At 46.2% G+C, this 24,296-nt stretch overlaps 1 protein-coding gene across 1 annotated transcript in view; it reads right to left on the reverse strand.

Moving 5' to 3' along the window:
* The window catches only part of LOC307241186 (ERC protein 2-like), a gene marked incomplete at its 5' end in the record, with an annotated part of 125,583 nt that overhangs the window by 96,881 nt on the left and 4,406 nt on the right, over window positions 1-24,296 (reverse strand). Inside the window, 5 exons of the mRNA XM_080015222.1 lie at window positions 8,290-8,457; window positions 9,664-9,762; window positions 12,265-12,420; window positions 23,346-23,846; window positions 23,959-24,261. Of these exons, the coding sequence (XP_079871348.1) occupies window positions 8,290-8,457; window positions 9,664-9,762; window positions 12,265-12,420; window positions 23,346-23,846; window positions 23,959-24,261 (1,227 nt within the window). The remainder of the gene's footprint in view (window positions 1-8,289; window positions 8,458-9,663; window positions 9,763-12,264; window positions 12,421-23,345; window positions 23,847-23,958; window positions 24,262-24,296) is intronic.

A 24,296-nucleotide genomic window follows, 5' to 3' on the forward strand; every position in this document is an offset into this window, starting at 1 on the left:
TCTGTCTCAATTTACCTTTTTCATGCTGTTCATCAGCCTTTCAGGCCTTCCACTCGAGGAGGCCCGCGGGTTAACGATGACATTTCTGGAAAGCGCGAGACATTCTTGTTCATTTTGATTGCCTTGATGTTCATGTTTATTCGACAGTAAGGATGTTGCTTTCATGAGGAAATAAACAATGCCCGGATAAAAAGATGGCCGAAGCCTTGAGTGAGTCAGGATTCCTTTCATACCCAACTCTCTGAGGAAGGACGTGACCACACACAAACCCACACACCATTAGACAGAGGACTTAGTCTGCAGCAGACATGACGTCAGACGGTACTGGGAGTGATCTGCGCAGATACCAGGAAGGTTCTACTTGTCCCGGGGACTGGGCTGGGTGTGTCTCCAGGTGTGTCATCAAAGCTCCGGATAAGACGGCACTCACCCTTCCGACTGGGAACCGCCTAATAGTCGGATAAAGTCACGGGCCGGTTTGAGATAATAAGAGGATGTACTGCAGTGACTGCATCACTTCCCGCGGGGGAGAGCGTGGGGCACCGGCCCATCCTGCGACGCCCCAGTGTGGTGCCGAAACCATGGAAACACAGCTGTCTGCCCACAGGCTACGTAGGAAACATGGGAAACGCTCGCAGATGGAGAAAGAAGAGACACACACACACACACACACACACACACGTGCGTGCACAGGCACACACACACACACACACACACACACACACACACACACACACACACGTATGTTTACTACCTGTTGAGAAAATAACCGTTGTCAACCTATGCATCTATTTAGCAGAAGCATGAAGTATTTAGGTATAACACACACACACACACACACGCACACACATATACAGTATATACGTATCTATATCTATCTATCTGTCTATCTAGCTATCTATCTATATATATCTACTGTATATACTGTGCATATAGATATAGATATATATACAGTGTGTATATATATATATATATATATATATATTCAGAATCACATTACATCACACTACCTCACACTGACCACAGCTGCCTCACTGCTTCCTTCACCCTCCATCCATCATCATTACATACTCCTGCATACACACACACACACACACACACACATATAAAAGAAGAGACGCTGCAGGCGTTCCCCCTCATTAACACTTGCTCCTTCTTTGATTATTTTTCCTCATCATTTCCAGCGCTGCACGCCAGTTGCTCCATCCTGTTTCCAGGGAATCCATTTCCTGTCAAACCGCATTGAGCGGCTACTCTGCTAAGCATGTGGAGAATGCAGCGCCGCTGTCCAAATCCCTGAAACCCGCAATTGATCAAGAAGTTAACCCATCACTTAATTTTGTTTGTTCATCTGTTAGTGGGCCAGGCTGCCCGGCCATCCCATGCCCACTGACATACGAATGTGTTTCAGTTTGGGTGTTTCAGGTCCTGTGGATGAAGCTGCTTTTTGTTTGGGGGGTAAAAGTGCAATTAGGGTTAGAACGTTTCCATCAGTTGTGATTCCCTCTATAATCGATTTGAACCCCCATCGACTCCCCTCCTCAAATGATTCATTTTTAAATATTACCTCTCATACTACTGCAAAACCTGGAGTCCGTCATAAAATATAATATGAACCGAATCGAAACAAATTCTAATCCCATAATAGAATCACACACAACACTCTTATTGACACGGTGTATTCAACACCAAATAAATGGTACGCTGCCTTAGAATTACACTGATTCAGTGTGGTGGGGTCTGCGTACAAAGGTATCACCGCATGACGTGCACCGCCGTCAACCTATTTTTTTTTTTTAACAAATCAATGTCAAAGTCTTTTTGAGGAGAAAATTAAAATCAAACAACAAAGCTGCTAGTTAGCCACTTTACTCCCCACGGTCCCCGGTCCCACCCACAGAGAAAAAGTGGCCTCATATTATCCTGTTCACCAGATGAGTGGAGTTTTCTAAGTTTGAGATCATGAAGTCGAAAAAAACTCCTCGATGTGATATTCTCTATATTTAGATAAACACACTAGTACATGCAGAGGAAATAAGGGAAATACACTGTAGTTGATGCATCAATATGCAGTCAAAGCCACACACAACAGACAACCACTGTGTGTGTGTGTGCGTGTGCGTGTGCGCGTGTGTGTGTGTGTGTGTGTGTGTGTGTGTGTGTGTGTGTGTGTGTGTGTGTGTGTGTGTGTGTGTGTGTGCGTGTGTGCGTGCGTGCGTGTTCATAACGAGCTCAGGGGAGTTAAACCGCTCGGGGCAGGGGATCCTAATCGTATTCTTTATTTCTCTAATTGATTGATCGCTCGGGCCAAATCCTCCGGGGCCCCGCGGGGCTCTCCCAGTCTCAGGTAGCATCCTGTTTGACCTGCGCCGATTAATATCCAGAGTAGAGTCTCAATTGTGTTCTTCGCTCAGACCTCAGCCCTACTTTAAAGTCTCTCAGGCATTTGCATACTGTACAGGGTCAAATATTTTCAGCTCCAGTTAAAATGATTCATGTGAGTAACTCTGAGCAGCGATACACTTGAAACAACAGATTATATCTTGTTGTTCGCTATGAAATGTAGAGAATATTCCAATGGCTGCCGGCTGTTCTTGTGAAAATGTAAGTGCATGCTTGCGTCGTGTGTGTGCGCGTGTGTGTGTGTGTGTGCGCACCCGCGTGTGTGTGTGTGCGTGCATTGGGTCTGAAATTGCTTCCAAATGCAAGCAGTGGGCTGTGATCCTCGCTGTGTTTCTGTGATGAGTGTATGGAGGAAGAGGAGAGAAGAGGAATGAGGAGAATATGTGTGCGTGCGCGTGTGTGTGTGTGTGTGTGTGTGTGTGTGTGTGCGTGCGTACGTGCGCGCATGTTTGCCTGATCTTTGTCCCTTTGCCTGGGTGTTTGTGTATTCTCAGAGGCGCTATTTCAATCCCCGCATAAATAAAGAAAAGTGTATAAAAATAAAGCAAGTACGGGGGTACGGGTAGGAGGAAATGAGAGAAGGCAGAGAAAGCGGCAAAGAGAGAGAGAGAGAGAGCGAGAGAGGAGCTGAAGCACTCAATCCATGGAGTCGCCTGCACACCTGTCGCAGTGCTGTATATGAAACATGGCGCAGCCTTCTTCCACGTCCATCTTTCCCCAAACATGTTTACCTTAGCTGGCTTCTCATTGAACGCCTCACTTTTTTGTGACACGCCCACGAGTCAATGTGTGCGTTCAAATGCGCGCACGCGGGTACGTTTTTGTGTCTCAGCGCTCACACATGTTTAACCCGCCCCGCCCCACCCCTCCCTGTGTAAACCGTTAAATGTCCCACCTCCTTTCTGACCCCTATAACTCGGCTTTATGGCTTTTCCACATGGCCTCTGAAGAACACGCGGGGGCTTTATTTTGGACCGCGCCATGTTTGTTCTGGGGGGGGGGGGGCTGACACCCCGCCGCTAACATCGCATCCCAAACCACACCAATGAGGGAACCCGGGAACACTGGGATGTCGAGCCTGGGAATGGTCGTCGGCTAGTGGTCAGTCTGGTTCGTGCGGTCGTATTATATCTGGTCTGGAACAGAGGGGACCGGGTCCGGCCAACAGGATTCGTCAGCACAGGTCCAGAGGGTTTTTTTTTTTTTTGTTTTTTGTTTTTTTGCGAACTGGACGGTTAGTGGTCAGCCTATAATGGGAAGCGTTTTCCATTTGTTTACGCCAAGCACTTTGACTGTAGCCTTTTAGCGAGTTCATCAAGTTCTCACCTGCTTTGGAGACCTCGTATGCCCTCTGCCGTACCACGACTCGGCGGAGAAAAAGGGAGAAATATGGGGAGGGGAGGGGGGAAGAAAGGAACAGGGAGAAAAAGGGGTTGAGCTAAACCAAAGAGAAACAGAGATGTTTGGAGCACGAGCGCGCAGAGAAAACAGAGGGAAGACGGAAAGGGGAACGCGAGATAATGATGGATGAAAATAAGGGAAGAAGGAGAAAGCAAAGACAGCAAAGGGGAATGAGGCAGAAAGATGGACGCCGGGAGAGAGCGAGAGCGCGGCAGGAGCCGTGGCCGGGCCGAGGCCACGTCTTCTTGCCTCACTAAATACGTGGACCATCCATCAGCCAGGAGAACAAGGAAAGAACAACACAAACAGCAGCTGGAACCGCAGCACGCCGGACCGCCGCATCGCTCACTGACACCGGAGCTCCACCCTCTCTATCCATCATGCAGCTCCGTCCTCTCCCTCTCTCTCTACGTCTCCTCCCTGCCCTCATTTTGTTGTTATGCCGTCCCATCGCTCTCTCTCTCCCTCTCCCTCTCCCTCTCTCTCTCTCTCACTTCCTCTCCCTGTCACTATCTTTTTCTTACCGAAGGCGCGGTAAAATTGAAACGGGTCGCAGTATGAGTTTAATACGCTGTTCCACGTCCAGCTGAAAACACGATGGAGTTCTCTGGGGCAGACGCCTCGAAATGAAGAGTTAATGGAAGAGAACGCAAGACGTCCCGAAAGGAAATGTTTTATTGCCAACCTGGCTTGTGTTATTCTGCATGTTATTCTATGTTATTATGTGCTGAAAGCATATTGTTAGTGGGACAGGAATTAAGTCCATTTTAGATATAATAAGGACATTTTGCAACAATTTGATATGATGATGATGATGATTTCAAACTTGTTAATATATGAAAGAACTATTTACATTATCTTTCCCCTCTGTGTCGTTCTGGTAACTGTATAATCAGCATAGTTCTCCTTTTGAGTAGCTTCGGCCATTGTACTACCTCAAGTTATTTCTTTTTATAGCTGGATTAACATCAATATTTCTAACGATGCAAATTCCCATTAACAGATCTGGGATTTGTGAGAGCTATCATAGGCTTCCATCTTTATCTCAGAATCCAACATTTTGTATTTTGCATTAATATCACAGTCTGTGTGCGTGTGTGTGTGTGTGTGTGTGTGTGTGTGTGTGTGTGTGTGTGCGTGTGTGTCTGCGCTTGTGTGTGTGTGTGTGTGTGTGTGTGTGTATACTTCTGTGCTCTCTCTGTGTCACTGTCACTGGTAAAATATGTAGGAAGGTTCCTAATTGGTGACCCGATCTGCAGGTGTATGGTTACAGCCCTGCATTCTCCCACACAGGACAAATGCACACACTCAATGTCATAAAGGAGTAACGTTTCCACTGACAGATGCATGCGCACGCATTTATCCGTACACACATGCTCACAATCACACACGCACACAATTTCCCCGCATTTTTCCAGCTATCTGGCGACGCATTCAATCACCCCCATTTAGAAGCTGCCCTTAACTTTGACTGACAAATAAATACTCTTCCATTTTCTCATTCCCTTGCTTACAGTACTTGCTCTGTCCTCCACCCCACCCCACCAACCCCCCCCACAAAGTGAATAGCGTTTTGAGGTGAGCATGTGTGAGGAGATGCTGTTCCACAGGCCAAGGAGACCCAGTCAGGCACTGGGGGAAGAGGGTTGCTGGACCAATTACTGTCAGTCAGGATGAGACACACTGATGAGATGGACAGAAACAAACAAACCAGAGACACACACACAAAAAAATAAAAACGCACAAAATAGAATACACACAGACACAAATCCATAAACACAAAAAGACATGCACACACACACACACACACACACACACACACACACACACACACACACACACACACACACACACACACACACACACACACACACACACACACACACGCACACACGTATAAAGACAGGGAGGAATTTTGAAGTGGGGGAGGTTCAAATTAAGTGAGAAGCGCTGAACAGGCAGAAGAAGAGAGGCGTAATAGTAGAAGAGGATGGAAATAGGGAGTTAAGAGGGAGTGAAAGAGAGAGCGAGAGAGAGAGAGAGAGAGAGAGAGAAAGAGAGAGCTGAAGGGAAAGGAAGGATTCAGAGAAAGACTGGGGTCCTGTAAGGGTGGTTATCGTTTGTAGCACATTGATTGACAGTCAGTGAAGGAATGCAGTCCCCAAATCTCCCTGCTCCGACCACTTAACCCAGGAAACCTTATAGCTGCTCCCAAGTAGAGGAGTAAACGCTGGTTCCTCACCGGGAAAATACTGCATGAGACTGGAGATGAGACATACTGTAAGCAATCACCACTGACAGTGTGTGTGTGTGTGTGTGTGTGTGTGTGTGTGTGTGTGTGTGTGTGTGTGTGTGTGTGTGTGTGTGAGAGTGCGCGCGCGTGTGTGTGTGTGAGAGTATGTGTCTCTCTGTGTGTGTGTGTGTGTGTGTGTGTGTGTGTGTGTGTGTGTGTGTGTGTGTGTGTGTGAGAGAGCACGTGTGTGTGTGTGTGTGAGAGAGAGAAAGAGGGAGAGAGATGTAGAAAGATAGAGAAAAAGAATGTACATGCATGTACAGTATGTGTGCGGAAGTGAGAGAGAGAGAGAGAGAGAGAGAGAGAGAGAGAGAGAGAGAGAGAGAGAGAGAGAGAGAGAGAGAGAGAGAGAGAGAGAGTTGACGTTAGTTGATGGATACACATACACATAAACATACACACACATCCACCCACTCAAAGCCAACTCCTTCGGGTATGATGTATTCGGTTTACTGTGAGCGCAGAAATTCCTTGCACATGTATAGACAATTACACCTAATTTTGGCCCAAATTGCTTCCTGTAATGAAGAGTGGACATCGTTAACGAACCGCTCTATGCTGCCGCACACAAAGACGTCTCAGTATCAGTTTCACTTCCACGGGAGGACGGAGAAAGAGGTTAGCTGCCACCCTGTCCGCCCCCCAAAATCTCAGCGGCCCCGCCCCGCCAGCCTACCTCCAAGCGATGATCTACCGCATGACAGTGATGAGGCAAAACTATGGGGCTCAAATGCTGCAAGTTTACCCCTTGTTTGGCTCCTGACTGATTAAACCCCCAACATACACACCCACGGGACCCATGGAAAGACAGAACATGGCCAATTTAGTGATTACAGCATTAAAACATCAAAAGGCGAGAAGGGAGGGAAGCCGTGAAAGACCAGGAGTGGCCAGAGGGTGAGAGAATGTGGTTATCTGCCCTGCATCCTCAGACAGTTATTATTATCTACTCATTGGTTTGGGTTTGCATGTGTGTGTGCATGTGTGTGTGCTTCTTTGTCTTTGTTTGTAAGTGCGTGTGTGTGTGTGTGTGTACATGTGTCTTTATGTGTGTTTGAGTGTGTGTGTGCGAATGAGAGAGAGAGATAGAGAGGGAGAGATGGAGACACAGGGAGAGAGAGAGAGAGAGAGAGAGAGAGAGCGAGACACAGAGAGAGAGAGAGAAAGAGAGAGAGAAAGAAAGAGTGAGAGAGATTTATATAGTATTGAACAGCAACAGCATTTTTTTTGGTTATCCCCACATATCTGTAAACATGTTTTTTAAATGACCTTATTCAAACTTATTCGTTAAAAATTAAGGTTATCTACATTTATCTGTATATTTCTTTTGCGGGGGGGGTGTAATTGAAACATAAAAAAAATTATAATTTTATTTCATTGCAATATGACATTTTTTTCATAGCAATATATCATTATCTTCTGTTTTAATTGTACATATATATATATATATTTCATGTTATATCTTCTTTTTTTGTTTTCGATTTGCTTTGGCAATGTAAACGTATGTTTCCCCATGCCCATAAAGCCTTTTGAATTGAACTGAATTGAGGGAGAGAGAGAGAGAGAGAGAGAGAGAGAGAGAGAGGGAGAGAGAGAGATTTATATTATTTTCAACAGTAACAGCTTTTTTTTAGGTTACCCCCACATTTCTGTAAATATATTTCTAAATTACTTTATTTAAACTCATCCGTTAAAATTTTAGATTATCTACACTTTATCTGTATTTTTTTTGGGGGGGGGGTTAAATATATATATATATTTTTAACTGAAACATAAAAAAAATATGTATATATATTTCATTGCATTATGTCATTTTTTCTGTTTTGATTGTACGATATATTTTCATATATATATTTCATGTTATATCTTCTTTTTTGCTTTCGATTTGCTTTGGCAATGTAAACGTATGTTTCCCCATGCCAATAAAGCCTTTTGAATTGAACTGAATTGAGGGAGAGAGAGAGAGAAAGAGAGAGAGAGAGCGAGAGAGAGAGAGAGAGAGAGAAGGTTGTCTTGGTGTTTGTGTTTCTGAACTTACAATGGCAGTGGAAAAATGTACGTTTCTGTGCCTGCGTTGTGTGTGCGTGTGTGTGCGCGTGTGTGTGTGTGTGTGTGTGTGTGTGTGTGTGTGTGCGCGCGTGCATGTGAGCGTATCCAGTACTGTATATTCATGGCCATCGTCCCCCACTGACCTCGGTCTGCAGCGTGTTGGCGCGCTGCTCCTTGGCGTTGAGAGATTCCTTCAGCACGTCGATGTGCTGCTTGCAGTCAGAGTTCTGGTTGGTCATCGTCTCCAGCTTGGTCTGCAGGGCCTGCATCTCCGCCTCCTTCTTGTTCAGCTCCTGCTTCAGCTGCTCTATCTGAAGACCGCACATCGCGCCCCGAAAAAACACACACGTAAGAGTATGTTAGAAGGGGAAAAAAAAAGTCACATTAGTTGTTATTTCATAAGAAGTTTCGCGCTTTCAATGGCTGCTGCTACACAAAAAAATAAAATAAAACTCAACTCGATACACACACACGGATATGCATGCACACGCCCAACCGTCGTGCACAGACTTTGAGAAACACTTGACGCCAATGTCAAAAATGGACGCCAGACGCTTCGTATTTGCTTGAGCCAAAGCCAGCGACGGTGGCTGAAGGTCAGTGAGGAGCCAGGTCAATGTCTCGGTGTTTGGGTAGGAAAACACAAGCACACGCCCATTGAAAGATACAGTAAAACCTGAAAGACTCTTTAACCTCCTTGACTCCTACTGTTGATCTTGTGGATACACCCCACCCCCCCCCCAAACAGCCCGATGCAGTAAGGGGGAAAATGTGAACGGGGAGACGTCGAGTTATGCGAAGCTATAGTACACTCAAATGGCAGATTACAGATCGTTTTTCAAAATTGTGTAATTTAAGGAAAAGGGCCATGCAGAAAAACGACAGAAAACCACAAAGGAAATCAAATGGACCAGAAGAGGGTTTTTTTGTTTTTTTTTCTTTCTTTTTCCCCCCCCTTTTTTTTTTCTTTCTACTGCCGGGGCTAGATATGCGCTGGAGATTGTCATCTGTGCAACGGTGCCAAAAATGTGCGAGGTTGACTCTGAGGGAGATTTGTCTAATTGTGGTGCTGAGCAGGCTGTACGTCATTACAGGAGAATTCTGACTGGACCAGACCTGGGCCAATCAGTTTCCACTGAGAGAGAGAGAGAGAGAGAGAGAGAGAGAGAGAGAGAGAGAGAGAGAGAGAGAGAGAGAGAGAGAGGTGAGTGGAGGAGGAGGTGGGTAGACATGACAAAATGAAAAAGAAAAAAACGAATAAGGGAGAGAAAGGAAAGAAAAAGGACTGTAAGTGCAAGGTGAGAAACAACTCTGACTCGTTGGGGGAGGGTGTGAGAAAGGGGAAAGGGCTTTAAGAAAAAAACAATGCGGGGGAGAGGGTCCGATTTTTTTATTAAACCGCGACAAAAGAAAGACTGCAATCGCCTGAAATCAGAATGCGTGGGAAAAAAAAAAACCTTAAAAGAGAGACAACAGGGAGAGATAGGGCTGAATGGGGGGGGGGGGGGGGGGTGTACTTCAGTGTGTTCTGTTCTCCAGGGCTGCTGGGTGGGGAGGAGGAAGGTGGGGGCCGGTCTGACGGAGATCTGAGACAGAGGCGGAGACCATGACGGCTCCTACAGAGACACAAAGACAGGAACACGGCAGCCGCTCAACTCCTGCCACCACGCCGGTGTTTTGGAACGCCGACGTCAGCGCAGCGCCGGAGCCCTTCGGCAGCAGTGAAACCTTCGACCAGTACGACTGAATAACATTCCCCCCGCGCTGGAGGAGAGCCTGCTGAAAAGTGGGAGCAAATTCTGGGCCCTTCAGAAGCTCAGTTTTGGCCTTGAGCTTCTAGGGGAAAATAAAAGAATAAAATAACAATAATAATAATCATAATAATAATAAGAATCATTATATGATATTAACAGCATTTCCGTTTGTGTGCAAGCTGCTCTCTGAAAGCTTGGATTACCTTTCATCAAGCAGGGATTTAATTGTACGCTTGAAATGGCTATTCAGCAATGTGTGTTATTTTGGACGCAATTTCCTTGAGGTTTGGCATGTTTTCATTATTTGCTGCACTAAAATCAAAGAGTGCCATTATTATTGCGGTATATAATATAATATATAATATAATATATATAGGCCACAAATATTGATAGGACTTGCTGAAGATGACCATCTGATCATCACATTCAAACAATACGCAGGGCACGATAAAAAAATTCCCCAAAAAGTTTTTCTTTGACTGTTGCACTCTTGTTGAACAATTTGGCAGGTCGCCCATCCTAGTTTAAAACCAGTAATGACACTGTGGCACAGCGGTGAAAACACAACCGGCAAACTTTACTTCAAAATGACCCCTCAGTCTTGCAAAATCCGACTGCTTGTACATAATAACTATGTTTCTGAAATATTTTCCCCATTACTTGCATTGAACCCCTGATGGAGAGGGGAGCCCGTGCGTCCGGTACGGAGAAAAGGCTGGACGCCACTTAGTACACGAGGGGTGAGTATAAAAGAGGAAAAACTTAAAAAAATAAATAAAAAAAACTGAACAATTCCTTTAAGGTTTGTCCCTCCCGTTGGGCGCCGGGCGTGTCCATGTCCTCTGGAGCTACTTTCTCATGTTCTCTGGAGCTACTTTCTCATGTTATCTGGAGCTACTTTCCCATGTTCTCTGGAGCTACTTTCCCATGTTCTCTGGAGCTACTTTCCCATGTTCTCTGGAGCTACTTTCCCATGTTCTCTGGAGCTACTTTCCCATGTTCTCCGGAGCTACTTTCCCATGTTCTCCGGAGCTACTTTCTCATGTCGTACGGAGCAGATCAAAGCCAGGAGGTGAAACCAGAGACGGCAGAGATAGCGTCCCGCTGCTCTTCCCCTTATCGCAGCCTCACCACAGCACCTCTCCGCCGCTGCTGAAAGAACACCACCACCACCACCACCACCACCACCTACACACACATACACAATTCACATGCACTTACTGTACACGTGCATGTCTGTGGGAATACACACCTGTGTGCCTATGTGTGTGTGTGTATCCGCCACCAGCACATTCAATAAATCCGAATAAATGTGTCCTATAGGAACGTGTGTGTGTGCGTCCGTCCGTGTTTGTATGTGCATTATGTGTGTTTCGGTGGCTGTGCGTGATTTACCCCGGGTCAAAGAAAATGTTGGGAGCTACCTGTGATCCCCAGGTGTGTGTTTCATGTGTTTCTAAGTGCATGTTTTTGTGTGACTGTACGTGGAAATATGAAGCCTGCGAGAGCGAGAGCCGGCCGGGGCCGTGGCTGTGATGTATATCATTCCAGGCTGGTGTGGGTGAGGAGAGAGCTCTTTCCTCTGCTGTTGTAAGCTCACAGTCATCTGTCAGGGCTCCATTCATAGAAAAACATCCTTTTATGATTGCATCGGGAACTTCCCTGATGCGCTGACGAATGGTCCCCGAAGAGAGCGCCGACCCCAGCCATCACAGACACTCAGCAAGAAACTCTGTGAAACCTTAGACTTTTAACCGTGGAGCCCATGCACATATCCATCGGCCTATTTATATGTATGTGTGTGTCTGTGTGTGTGTGGGTGTGTGTGTGTGTACGTGTGTCTGTGTGTGTCTGTGTGTGTGTGTGTGTGTGTGTGTGTGTGTGTGTGTGTATGAGTACATGTGTATGGTTTTACTGTGAGGAGACCAGTATAAAACCCGGGAGTGGGGAAACCTGAGTGGGGATCTTTGAAGCCCTTCCTGCCAGGACAGTAACCAGACACTGTGCACTGTAAGCTAACCCGGGCCGATGAACTTCACAGATAGGACAACAGTATTGGGTTCTGGGCATCACGTTCAACAAATATCAAATATTTATATATATATAAAAAAAATGAAAAACCCTCAATACAAGTGGAAAACATGAAAACATTAAAAAAATTAAAAATAAACATCTGTGGATGGCGCCCGGAGAATCTCCACAGGGAGAACGCAACACAGTGCAACATGCAGTTTGTGAAGACCAAACATGGCTCTGTTGACAAATTCCTGACTCTTCCTGAGCATGCAGAAGAGACAGGCGGCGTGCACGCAACGGGGCTGCGGGCGCCGAGTCATGCAGGCGCCGAAAGGCGTGGGGCTCTACCTTGCTCTTCATGAATTTCGAGTGGCTCTTGTAGACCTCCACGTGCTTGAGCTCGTCGTGCCTGTCGTCCGGGTGCAGGAGGCCGCTGGTCTTCAGCATCTGGACCTCGTCCTCGAGGTCCCGGATGTTCCTCTCCAGGGAGGACATTTTGGTGTCCTGCGTCGGCAACAGTGGGCAAGGAACAACATCCAGACGGGATCAGTGCGGCTCCGAGAGGACGCTCTACACCGCCGGCTAATTGGGTTGTATCGGTTGTTTGATGGCGTGCTTAAAAACTTTTCAGCGGTTGCGGCGGAATAAGGTTAAAGAACACGGGCGAAGTGAAAAGGTTTAGAGATGAGCGATGAGGATGAGAAACCCCCTCAAACAATTTGAGGGGGTTTGGCTTTAGGTGAAATTCCATGCACGAGATAACAAACTCTTTCAACTGAAAAGAGTTGCGGTTGGACACCCCCGGCGGCCTATGTCGCCTCGTCAGTGATTCTGGACACAATTTATTCCTGGAGGATCGCGGCACTGGGGCAGGCGGGACGCCTGGACGTTTCCACCGTGTCGTATCTCTGAAGGAATGGAAGGGTTTGTCATGGACGGGTCCTGGGGGTTGTTTAGATCCATAGGTTCAGACGTACATTAAATGGTAAACCTTGGAAGAGACGGGAAAGGTAATTGAATAAATGGAAGCAGATCGCATGATGGCATCGGCAGAAACCACAGGCAACATGCAAGCATCTGACCTCTATTAGAACTCCCTGACAATCAGCCCCGCCTAGAGTGCGCGGCCCTGTATACCAGAACGCTCGTACGCGTACGCACATGCACGCCCCCGCCATTGCACTTTCACCTCACCGTGCACACCGGCGTGCGTGCGGCACCGTGCATCATCCTGTAGACCAACACATCGCAGGTGTGTGTTGGTCCGCACATACGCATACACATACGCACGAACCCTATAGAAAAGCATTAATTAAGCCGAATGCCTGTGGAGCGGGAACACACACGGGGAGGGGGATTGAGACGGGAATTGCGAAAGACAAAAGGAGATGTGGTGTATGTGCAACCCGTGCAGTGGATTAGAGGATCGTAGGAGAAGAAGAAGAAGAAGAAGAAGAAGCAAAAAAGAAAGCAGCCACTCTTAACCGTACCTGCCAGATAACATCTGGATCAAAACAGAAAGGGGGATTGGTATTCTGAAACGCAGGATGCAACACAGGGGTTAGGATAGCACTCCGACGTCCAAACAAAGTGTCTAATAACGCTGCAAAATCTCTCCCTTTGACTTATTGGTGTACTTATTATTCTAGTCAGGTTTCATTTGGCCTCTTTAAACGCATTCATTCGACTCAAAGCCATCCCAGATCCCAGGTCCAGGCTTAGCACACGTGGAGTTTGTGGGCGGACGAATCACGCAAGTATGTGTGAAAACTAACTGTGGTTTTGCTGTAAAACAACCACGTTTGCGTTATTTCGCAAACATGTCCTGGAAGAACAGTGTGTGTGTGTGTGTGTGTGTGTGTGTGTGTGTGTGTGTGTGTGTTTGCATGTGTGCGTGTGTGTGTGCGTGTGTGTGTGTGTGTATTTGTGGCTGTGTATGCATGCATGCCCAGGAACACACACACACACGCACACACGCACGCAGACACACACACACACACGCGCACGAACACACACATGCACTCTTACACGCACACACACGCGCACACACACACACACACACACACACCCACACACACATGGATTCCACAGTATTTTTCACGGCTCTCGGTGACTTCAAAGGGCTGAGATGAGAGTGAAAGCTTCCATATGTGACATTTGAAACAAATTGAATAAGTGCTCTACCGTACACGGGCCAATAATGGACTTACCTTGGGCACGGACCCAATCCAGACACTTGGACACATTGTGCGCATGTTTGTGAATAAGCATGCGTGTGTGTGTGTGTGTGTGTGTGTGTGTGTGTGTGTGAAGGTTTCCGCGGATCTCCTTAACCAAATCCTCCACGCAGCAAGAGTCGATCAATCAACGATCGATAATATTCTTTGCCCGAAACGAGACATCAAGCTCGACCACGGCGCTGGCATTTAAACTGTAAGAACTGTAAGAACTAGACATCTGGCTTTAACTTCCGCAACCAGGCCCCACCAACACCATATTTCGCTGTTTTCCAAACAAGTTTGAAAAAACCCGGATGAACCCAGATGCAGTGACCGAGCCCAGGAAACACGGCCCCCGGAGATGATGTTTGTTGTTTTTTTTTCCCCATCCGAGAATACAGAACAACCGCCGCTATGTAAGCACGGTGGTGTTTGGGGCGTTTCTGAGGTCGTCGGCGTGGTCCTACCTTCATGTCAATGACCGTCTGCAGAGCCCGGGCTTTGGCTGGCTCGGCCTGGAGCTGGTTCCGCCGGTGGAGCTCCTGGGGAGGAACCCGGTAAAAATAAGCCTGACGACTCATCATCTTAGCGCACGGCGACTGGCGACGGACGGCGGAACTCCCCCGGACGAGTCGGATCGGACCCTGGTTCTGTTTACCGCCTTACGCCTCGCTCGCCACACTCGTTTCAAGTGTTCCACTCGCGGTTCCTCTGACCTTAACACCTGCCGTCTTCAATATCACCGATATATATATATATATATATATATATATATATATATATATATATATATATTTTTTTTTTTTTAAGATGGATTTCTGTCTCTGGTCTCCTCAGCTGTTTCTATCTACATGAGTAGTTTGATGCTTTGCAGCGGATTTGAAATTCCTCTTCATCGCTAACCCTTGATCTCTCTCTCTCTCTCTCTCTCGCTCTCTCTCTCTTTCTGGCTACTTTCCCGCTTCCCACCTCGACCGTTAGCCGCCTGGGTCCACTGACTCAGCTGGAGGTCAGGTGCGTCCACCCCTGTGTTTATTTATTTTCTGTTAATCGCTCTCTGTTTCTACTTCTTTCTCTTTCCCTCAGGTTGCCTCCATGACGCTCTATCGGCTTTCTCTCTAGCTCTGCCCGTCTCTCTCTCTCCCTCTCTCTCTCTCTCTCTCTGTCTCTCCCTCTCTTCCTCTCTCTCTCGCTCTCTCTCTCTCTCTCTCTCGCTCTAAGGACTTCAGCGGGTCAAAGCTCTCGCTTAGCAACACTTAGCGCCGGCGCATGCGCGGAGAGTCTACAATCAATAATTAATGCTCCAGTAGCACTGACACACACCCACGCACACACAACATCCTGCCACACTGGCAAGTTCGACAGGTGGACAGATTGACTATATGTCTATTTTAAAGTGACTGGTGAGTACACTGCAGGGAGAATACTGCTATTCACTGATAGGAGAACTAAACTACAAGACTACAAGATCTACTGAGCGGGGTCCAGGCGACAACATGGCCTCTACCTCAGTGAGGCTGGAGGATGAGAATCACCGCCTCTTCCACAGGGCAGGCACACGGGGCCGGGGACGGACGGACGGACACATGGATGGACAGAGATGAAAAGAGGTGTCAATGGCAAAGGTATGGAAGCAATGCAGGAGGGCAGACAAGCAGGACGTTTTTCACAGTTCCATTTGGAGCAGGACACAGAACCGCGAAAGGACGGCGATCAGGGGTGCCCAGTAACCATTCTTACGAGAAATACGTCGTCAATATTTGACGTTTGTCGGTCAACAAATAAAGACGTAAACAGAAAGAAAAAAAAACAAGAGAGATGAAAAGCGAGGAAGGCAGACTGGGGTGAACAAGGACAGTTTGAGCGGGGTGGACACAGACGGACACCCAGCGAGGTGATGTGAGGTGTGTTTGTTGAAATTGGAGACAAGGGGCTTATCCCGTTTCTCTGTGTCATCCTGTGGATAAAGGCAGGGATTACCACTGTCAATCTATGCCCCCCCAAATAGACTGGCAAGCCCACTGCATGCCCATGCACCGCTATCCTAATCTCCCATTATGAGTTTAAATGTGTGTGTGTGTGCGTGTCTTTGGTCACGGGTGTGACCATTTGTCTTCCTGTCGCTTTGCATCATCGTGTCCTTTTGTACGAGTTTCTTTTTTTTAATGTATTTATTTTTATTTTTTTTATCATTTTTACCATATAAAGAGAGTCTGCCGCATGGATATCTTCATTATTGTCCCGCTCGACGGGGGAAATTAAGTCATGAAAGGGAGCGTGTCATCAAAGAATGTGTTCCGCGCTCCACATGTGTCAGAGCGGCAGGCATATGGAATGAATAGGATCAAAAGTAACACTAGAGCAATGACTGCCGGCATCCTGAACCGAGGATATGGTCCAAAGGTTCAGCTCTAGCCTGGAGCCAAGGGTGTCATGTGCACTCTGCGCACACACACACACACACGCACGCACGCGCACGCACGCACACACGCACACACACACGCACACACACACACACACACATGAATTCCCTCATCAAGGTACGAACCAGTGCATGAAAAAAGTATTCTGTACGCTCACAGACATACAGTACCTACACACAGGTCAACACATACAGCCCAACCAGAAAGGTATATTTTATAAAACCTTGACGGCTTTGAGAGCCGTTATAACTGGATGAGAATCAAACAAGAAAAATTGTATGAAAAGGGAGAAGAGGAGGTTAGGTTCATTCAATTTTGTCTGAATACAATTTTCTTCTCCAACGTACAACAGGCCCTCGACCAATTAGCCAAGGGGAGAGGAGATGAGAAAAGAGCAGATTAAAAACCATCCGGCTACAACTGCGAGCAGCAACAAACAGAGGTCAGTGTTGATGGACTTCCATGTCTTCCTAACATGCTGGCATGTGGAATTTCCGCGAAGGCTTCCTTCTGATGTTACATCGATGTTTGAGCGCGGGTGCCGGGGAGAAGGAGAGGGCCTGCCAAGAACAGCAGCCAGCCTTCTGAAGCCATTCATACTATAGAAAAACAGGGGAGCCATAAGTGCTTTTCCCTCTCCAGTTTTAGGGCAGAGCAACCAACACTAAACACACTAAACACTCTCAGTGATCCACTGAGTGAGATGTCTTCTTATACGAGGGCCCCTCGGTCCATTCGCAGCCCCTGGGGATCATATGAAATCTGCAGTATGATGTATATGAAAGTAGATATGCCATCTCTGAGTAAAAATCAAATGTGTCTGAGCGGGAGTGTCTGAGCCGGTGTGTGTGTGTGTGTGTGTGTGTGTGTGTGTGTGTGTGTGTGTGTGTGTGTGTGTGTGTGTGTCTGGCATTAGGTCAGGGCTGGGCAGGAACAGGCCAGTGGTGCGGTTGTTATTACTGTGTCTACAGGGACCAAGCGGCTGGGGAGAGTCGATTAGGCCCAGATTTATGCCTCCTACAGTGTGCATGTGCGTGTGCCTGTGTGTGTTTGTGTCCTTGCATGTGTGCGACTCTGTGTGTGCTGCAAGAGCTCGTATATGTGTGTGTGTGTGTGTTCCACAACAAGCTATTTTGGCCTGCCGTCAGTGTACACAAATATAATAACTCATATTTTTATGAGGGCTGTAGCGAAGAGGAATTCTGGTAGAACAATGCCACTTAGTGGCGAACACTGGTACTGCATGCATTATGCAGTTGTCTTCTACACTGGGTACATAAAATAGTAGAATAGAATAGAATAAAATTGCGATTGAACTTTAAAATAAAAATGTAAGGATCATGAATAAATAATCAATTCATTTTCTAGGAAATTTCCATAATAAACTTTATTTTAAGATTTTAATAAGAAAAGCCTGTGCCTTATTAAACCCTCAGAGATAGTGTGTACAGTTTTATGATCGTATCAATCTACGGATTACTGCCACTAAGAATCAGTAGCATGACACATTTACAGCTAATTTTCAACAATACACAATTACCAATAAGTAATGCGCTTCTACTTTACCACAACATATTTAGGGCCCTGTAGGCAAGCCAATAGGTGGATCAAAGGGTTGCCCATGGCAGCACCTGTGGCTGTTTCAGTGTCACGTCCGTCCCGCTAAGACGGTCTGACAGCTGACAAAGTTGAACAGGAAGCGGCGCTGAGAGAGCAGCGATCCAGACACCCTCACCTGACAATACACATCAGCAGGTGAAGGAGTGACGGGCCGCTCTGTGCCCGTAGACACTGCACACCCAGATACCATCCAGACACAGGACCAGACAGCTGGCCCAGCTAACTGCACATCTGGCCAGCGTCTGTCAGTCATGTGTGAAGATGATACCAGCAGAGAAATAAGAGAGGGAAATCATTTTCTCATTTTCTTGCCTCCAAAAGAAATCTTCTTTCAATTTCAAATGAAAACTGTATTTCAATTGCGATTGAAATAAAAAAAACTCTCAGAGCAATCTCCCACATTTTCTCCAGCTCAGGCCTCCGGCAAACACTTGGGAGAATGTGCCGCTGAGAAAATAATGTTGTACAAACACAAACGTAAGGTGCTAATTTCCCCTTCATGCAAGTGAAGAGCAGCTTGAGAGCCCCCCTGTCAGGCCTCGCCAATGTTTGAAGGATAAATAAAAGCCACAGGGAAGGGAAAATGGAGGCATTTATTATCCAGTCCGAAGCAAAACAGCCAGGGTCATTTAAAGGAGAGTAATGGGTGCGGTAATGGGAGGCAGTTGGGCTGGTTTCCTTTGGATCCAATTAAAAGAACCAAAAGTAGTGGCCCATAATATAGCAATAGCTCCGCTGCCATCACTAGCCTGCCACCACCAACCATGGCAAGTGTAAATGCAAGGCTAAATTACTGCTCTGATAGATAAACAGAGGCTAGGAGCACTCGAGCAAGGAGGGGTACTTTGTTTAATCAGTGTAGAGAAAGACAACCCGAATCCTACTAAAATTACACACAGGGCACAGACTGCACAAATCTGACTTTTAAAGCACCACAAGCAAAGAAATCAAAGCATCTGATCAGATGTTGATCAGTGTTTACTATAATAATAATAATAATAATAATAATAATAATAATAATAATAATAATAATAAATAATAATGATAATAGTAATACTACTACTACTACTTTTGCTACAACTACTACCACTAATTATTATTGTCATTATTATTATATTATTATTATTATTATAACAACAAATATAGTTGCAGGCAGCAATACCTAAAGTTCAATGGACGACTGTGCTTCAACTCTCTGCAATGCTGCTGGGTGAGGTACTCCAACTGTGCTGCATGCGTGTGAATCTACAACTGCATAATATGATCCCTGCTTAATAACTGAACATGTATTGCCAGGAATTGTTCATAAGCATGCGGCATCATTTACCCGTGATCTCTGAATGGCTTTACCTATTGGCGTGGCTCTATTCCATCATGCAAAGTCATAATTCTCAACACTAATACAGCCAGTAAGCACTTCAGCATACTGTCCATTAATGCAAATGTTGTCTTAGCTTCTTAATTCTGATATTGCAATAGAATATCTTCCTAAAAACATTGTCTATTATTCTATAAGTCTTTTTCATATCCTGATAAAGACATCACCAGCGTCATCTAGATCCCCGGGACGTGTGGAGGATCAACAGGTATATTTAAAGAAACTTCATCTGTATCAAATGTGGTCAGAGATTTTATAGCAACTTCTGTTTTATCCAGTCGTTCTTTTTGAGATTTTTGCAGTCCTTACATTAGTTTTGTCCAGAGTTTTCAAAGTTTTGTTCAGAGGTTTCAGAAAGTATTTTAGTATATATAATTTTTAACACAAGAGTGGCTAACCTCTAAAGCAGCACGTTCTGCCCATCGTTTCTTTGCTGCCTTGGAATTTGGGCTTCTATGAGGCATCTGGAAGGGAACCCAAAAACACAAAAGAACGAAAATATTTCAAAAGACATAGACAATAAATACATGATCCTTGTTTAATGTATTTACATATGGTTATTGTTAGCAGTAAATATAATTTAGGAAGTTTGTATACATTGATATCTCTGGAATGTCTATAAATTCTGACAGTGATGTTATTGTTAGTTTTTTTTGTAGAACTTACTTTGGTGCATGTCGGTTGTCCTCAGAAGTGTTTACTTATTTTAATACACAATATTTATATATAAGCGTTATATATTATGTTTAATGCGCTGTGCTGTTTAATCCAATAGTCTTCTGGCAAAATAATACCTATCACTTTATAACTTTGTATGGTTAAGAGTTTGTATCTTATATTGTTTTTTTTAAAGTCCAATCACGACTATATCGGTGCATGACGGTATCTTGGTATGGTTTGGGTTATTGACTCACGTGATCTGTGTACTCTGACAACGTGTGCATGCGCATCACAATTTCTCCGTTGCAGCATACATCTGTGTGTGACGCCACAATAATGAACCGATCTGGATGAAACTCGAACGACGCCATGTTGGAGCTGCCCCGAATACATATCTTATTGATTTTCTCTGTGGGTTTGTCGGATCCATGACATCCATAAAGTTGTGACGTCAGTTACATCTGCACACGCTGCCATCTTGGTGAGGTCCCAATTGTTGACCAATCACTAGACTGCACGCATGCGTGCACGTTGCAGCGATGATAAAAAAAACCCACAGTTTTTTACTCAATTATTTAGGGCTGCCCCCTGAAAGTTGACGAGTCTAAAGATCAGGCGGGAACCCGTCGGTCGACTGAGATTCTTTAAGTGGAGCAGCCATTTTTTGTTTTTGTTTTTTTGTCAGTCGGCGTGCATTACAAAAACGCTCCCCGATCGCTCCCTGGCCACGCCCCCCCCCCCCTCGGGATGCCCATGTCGCCTAAAGGAAGAGCTGAGCCAGCGAGGCCGAGAGAAGTTTCTGCTTTTATTATTATCCCCTGTCAGTCTGACCTGGACGGTATCTAAATGAATTTTAGCCTGTTGATGTTTCAGGACACATCGTTTACATTAGTCCTGACCCTAGCTCCCATTTTTAGATGATTAAATATTGATTTAAATATTGATTTTGGTTTAAACTATTGACTTTGTTTATGGGCTATTTACTAACTGAGAGATATGTTAGCTCTGTGGGTGTAGTCCAATGCATGCATGGGTTTGAAAAGGAGGGAGCACCATTTTCGAGTAACTTTGAGAAGCATATTTAATGGTCAATTACGTGGCCAACGGGGACAATATAAAAAAATTAAAACATGTGAGCGATCATCAGGAAATGGGGGTAATGTTTGAGGTAAATGTGCTACAATCCAAATTGACACAAGCGAGGTCCTTTAAGAGGTCACTCTTCTGCTAAATGTAGTTATTATAAAAATTCAAGAAGACATTACAATTTTGGGTTTATGTCTGTATGTGTATGACACTGAACCATAAGTGCATCATTATTTTCATTTGGAAAGTTGATATTATGGAAAATGTCACCTCAACCAGCACTAGTGCGGATTGTGATCATTATCAAAAAAATAATAGATAAATTAGAAAACTGAGCTAAAATGGGTAAACATTTGAGTGCTAAATTAGAGTTCACAAGTGCTATTTGGAAGCCAAACATTCTTATTCTACTGCTCACCCTCACACACACACACACACACACACACACACACACACACACACGCACACACACCCACACACACACACACACACACACACAGACAGACTCCCCTTCACCCCATCTCCACCTCAGAGAAAAGAAGAGAAAATAAATCCAAGAACAACAACACGTCTCTCCTCTCAATCAGGGAGGTCGGTGTGTTTTCCCTCATTAATCATAGATTAATATTCAGACAAACAAACTCTGTTTTTCTACCTTAGAAAAACACTCATTTCAGCCTCTCTCGCTCTCTCTCTCTCTCCCTCTCTCTTTCCCTCTCTCTCTCTCTCTCTCACACACACACACACACACACACACACACACACACACACACACCCCTCTCCCTCTCTCTCCCTCCACACCTGGAACCAAGCAGCCCCGCCCCCCCCACCCCAACACACGGCATGTGTTAAGCTGTCAGACAGGTTAAAAATAGCATGATGGAGGGAGACTGTGTGAGCAGGTACTCACCTCTGACACACACCGCACGGGCAAGGTCCTTCATACCACACACACACACACACACACACACATACACACACACACGTAAGCACACAAGTACACACATGCATGGCAACGGTACCGTTACATTTCAGCACAGGCTGAAACAGCCACGGTCCCTCCCGACAAGAGCAACCAAACAACTCGGAACAGGTGGATATCCCATCAGCCACCTGGAGCAGGGGAGGGAGTGTCCTCAAAGGGAATGCTAAGCCGACAGGCTCCAGATGTGCCCGCTCTCAAACAAAGACTAAAATTCATTCTGACTGAGCACAACAGGCAAATAACACATCGGAACACACAATGCTGCACCGTGCACACACACACACACACACACACACACACACACACACACACACACACACACACACACACACACACACACACACACACACACACGTGGACCGAGGGGCAGAGAAATTAAAGGCTAAGAAGATTTAAGAGTTAAAAATAAACAAGGCATGAGTGAGTAGCAAAGGGCAATCTATTCCAAACCCAGGTTGTCAGATGGACACACGCACACGCACGCACTCACACACACACACACACACAACTGTGTTGCAATGTATAAACCCTTACTCCATAATACTCTGAAAAGTGGGATATGAATATGTGTATGAGCTTCAGGTATTACTGTATGAGCTTAATCAACGTTGTAAAATGAAATTGAAATTGAAAAAAGCTCCTCCGTGTCACATAAATATGATGGAACAACGAAAGACTGAGAGAACTAACACCGATACACAATGGGCTTATGTGCACGCACAAGCGTGAGCTTAACACATACACCCTCTCTCACACACACACACAGGCCCATAGTGTTAAAGTGTAACGCCGAACACAGGCTTAAAGCGTTCTGTGTTAATCTGGCCCAGTGATTATACCTACTGAGCTGTTAAACACACTGCTTCAAACTTACACACGGCAAAAAACATTCAGATCAAAAGTTATAAACTGTAAACTATAAACTGTCTGTTTAAATGCAAAGTTTATATCAGATTGTATCAACATTACAAATAAAAATAAATATGATCATGTCATCTCTTCACCTCTTGAAGGCCACACAAAGAGTAGAGAAAGCAGAAAATAAAAAGATCACCCACCTCTCTGACATGCATGTTCTCCAGCTGGGCCTCGGCCTCCTGCGCTGCCATGGTGATGATGCCAGCCTTGTGGCCCCGGACCCCATGGCTCTGGCCCTGCAGCATCTCCAGCAGCCTCTGGATGCTCTCATCCCGCGCGCCCAGCGTCTTCTTCTGCGAGTCGATCCTCATCTCCATCTCCTCCATCGTCTTCCTCAACAGGAAAAGCTCCTTTGCCTGACGCTCGTGCTCCGTTTGCAGGTGATATAAGTTTTCATCCGAGGGATCCAAGGGCGGCGGCGAGGAGAAGCCATCGCACCCAGGGACCTGGCAGGGGCTGCAGGGCCGGAGGGGGCTGGTACTGGGCCCCAAACCCTGAGCGCTTGGCATACTGTAGGAGTGCGGGCTGGGGCTGGTCCTGGGGCCAGGGTGGAGGGTGCTTGCTGGGCTGAGTCTCTGCGTGGCTCCACTAGCGTTGGGGCCATGCCCGGGGCTGTGAATGATGATGTCGGCCTGCTGCTGCTGCTGCTGCTGCTGCTGCTGCTGCTGCTGCTGCTGCTGCTGCTGCTGCTGCTGCTGCTGCTGCTGCTGCTGCTGGCCGCGGCTGCTGCGGCGGCGGCTGCTGCTGCTGCTGCCTCGGGTTGAAGGTGTTGGACGGGCTGGCTCTGGGGCTCTGTCTAGGCTTTGACTGTGGTGGGAATTGAAGGCCTTGTCTGGGGCTGCAGCAAGGGCTGGCGGCCCCTCTGTGGTCCTGCTGGTCCATGTGGAGGTCCCTGTAGGAGCCGGAGTTGACCTGATGCTGCTGCTGCTGCTGCTGCTGCTGCTGCAACCGATTGTTCATCTCCCTGTGAGCCCGCAGCTCCTCCTGTAGCTCCTGCACAGTTAATGGTAGGTGCTTCGGAGAGGAAGAGGGGGGAACAAAATGTATGAATCCGGTCTGTAACAAGAAAAAAATGTAAAAAATATTCAAAA

Source organism: Zeus faber, assembly GCF_960531495.2.
Source record: "Zeus faber genome assembly, chromosome: 15".
Lineage (NCBI taxonomy): Eukaryota > Metazoa > Chordata > Actinopteri > Zeiformes > Zeidae > Zeus > Zeus faber.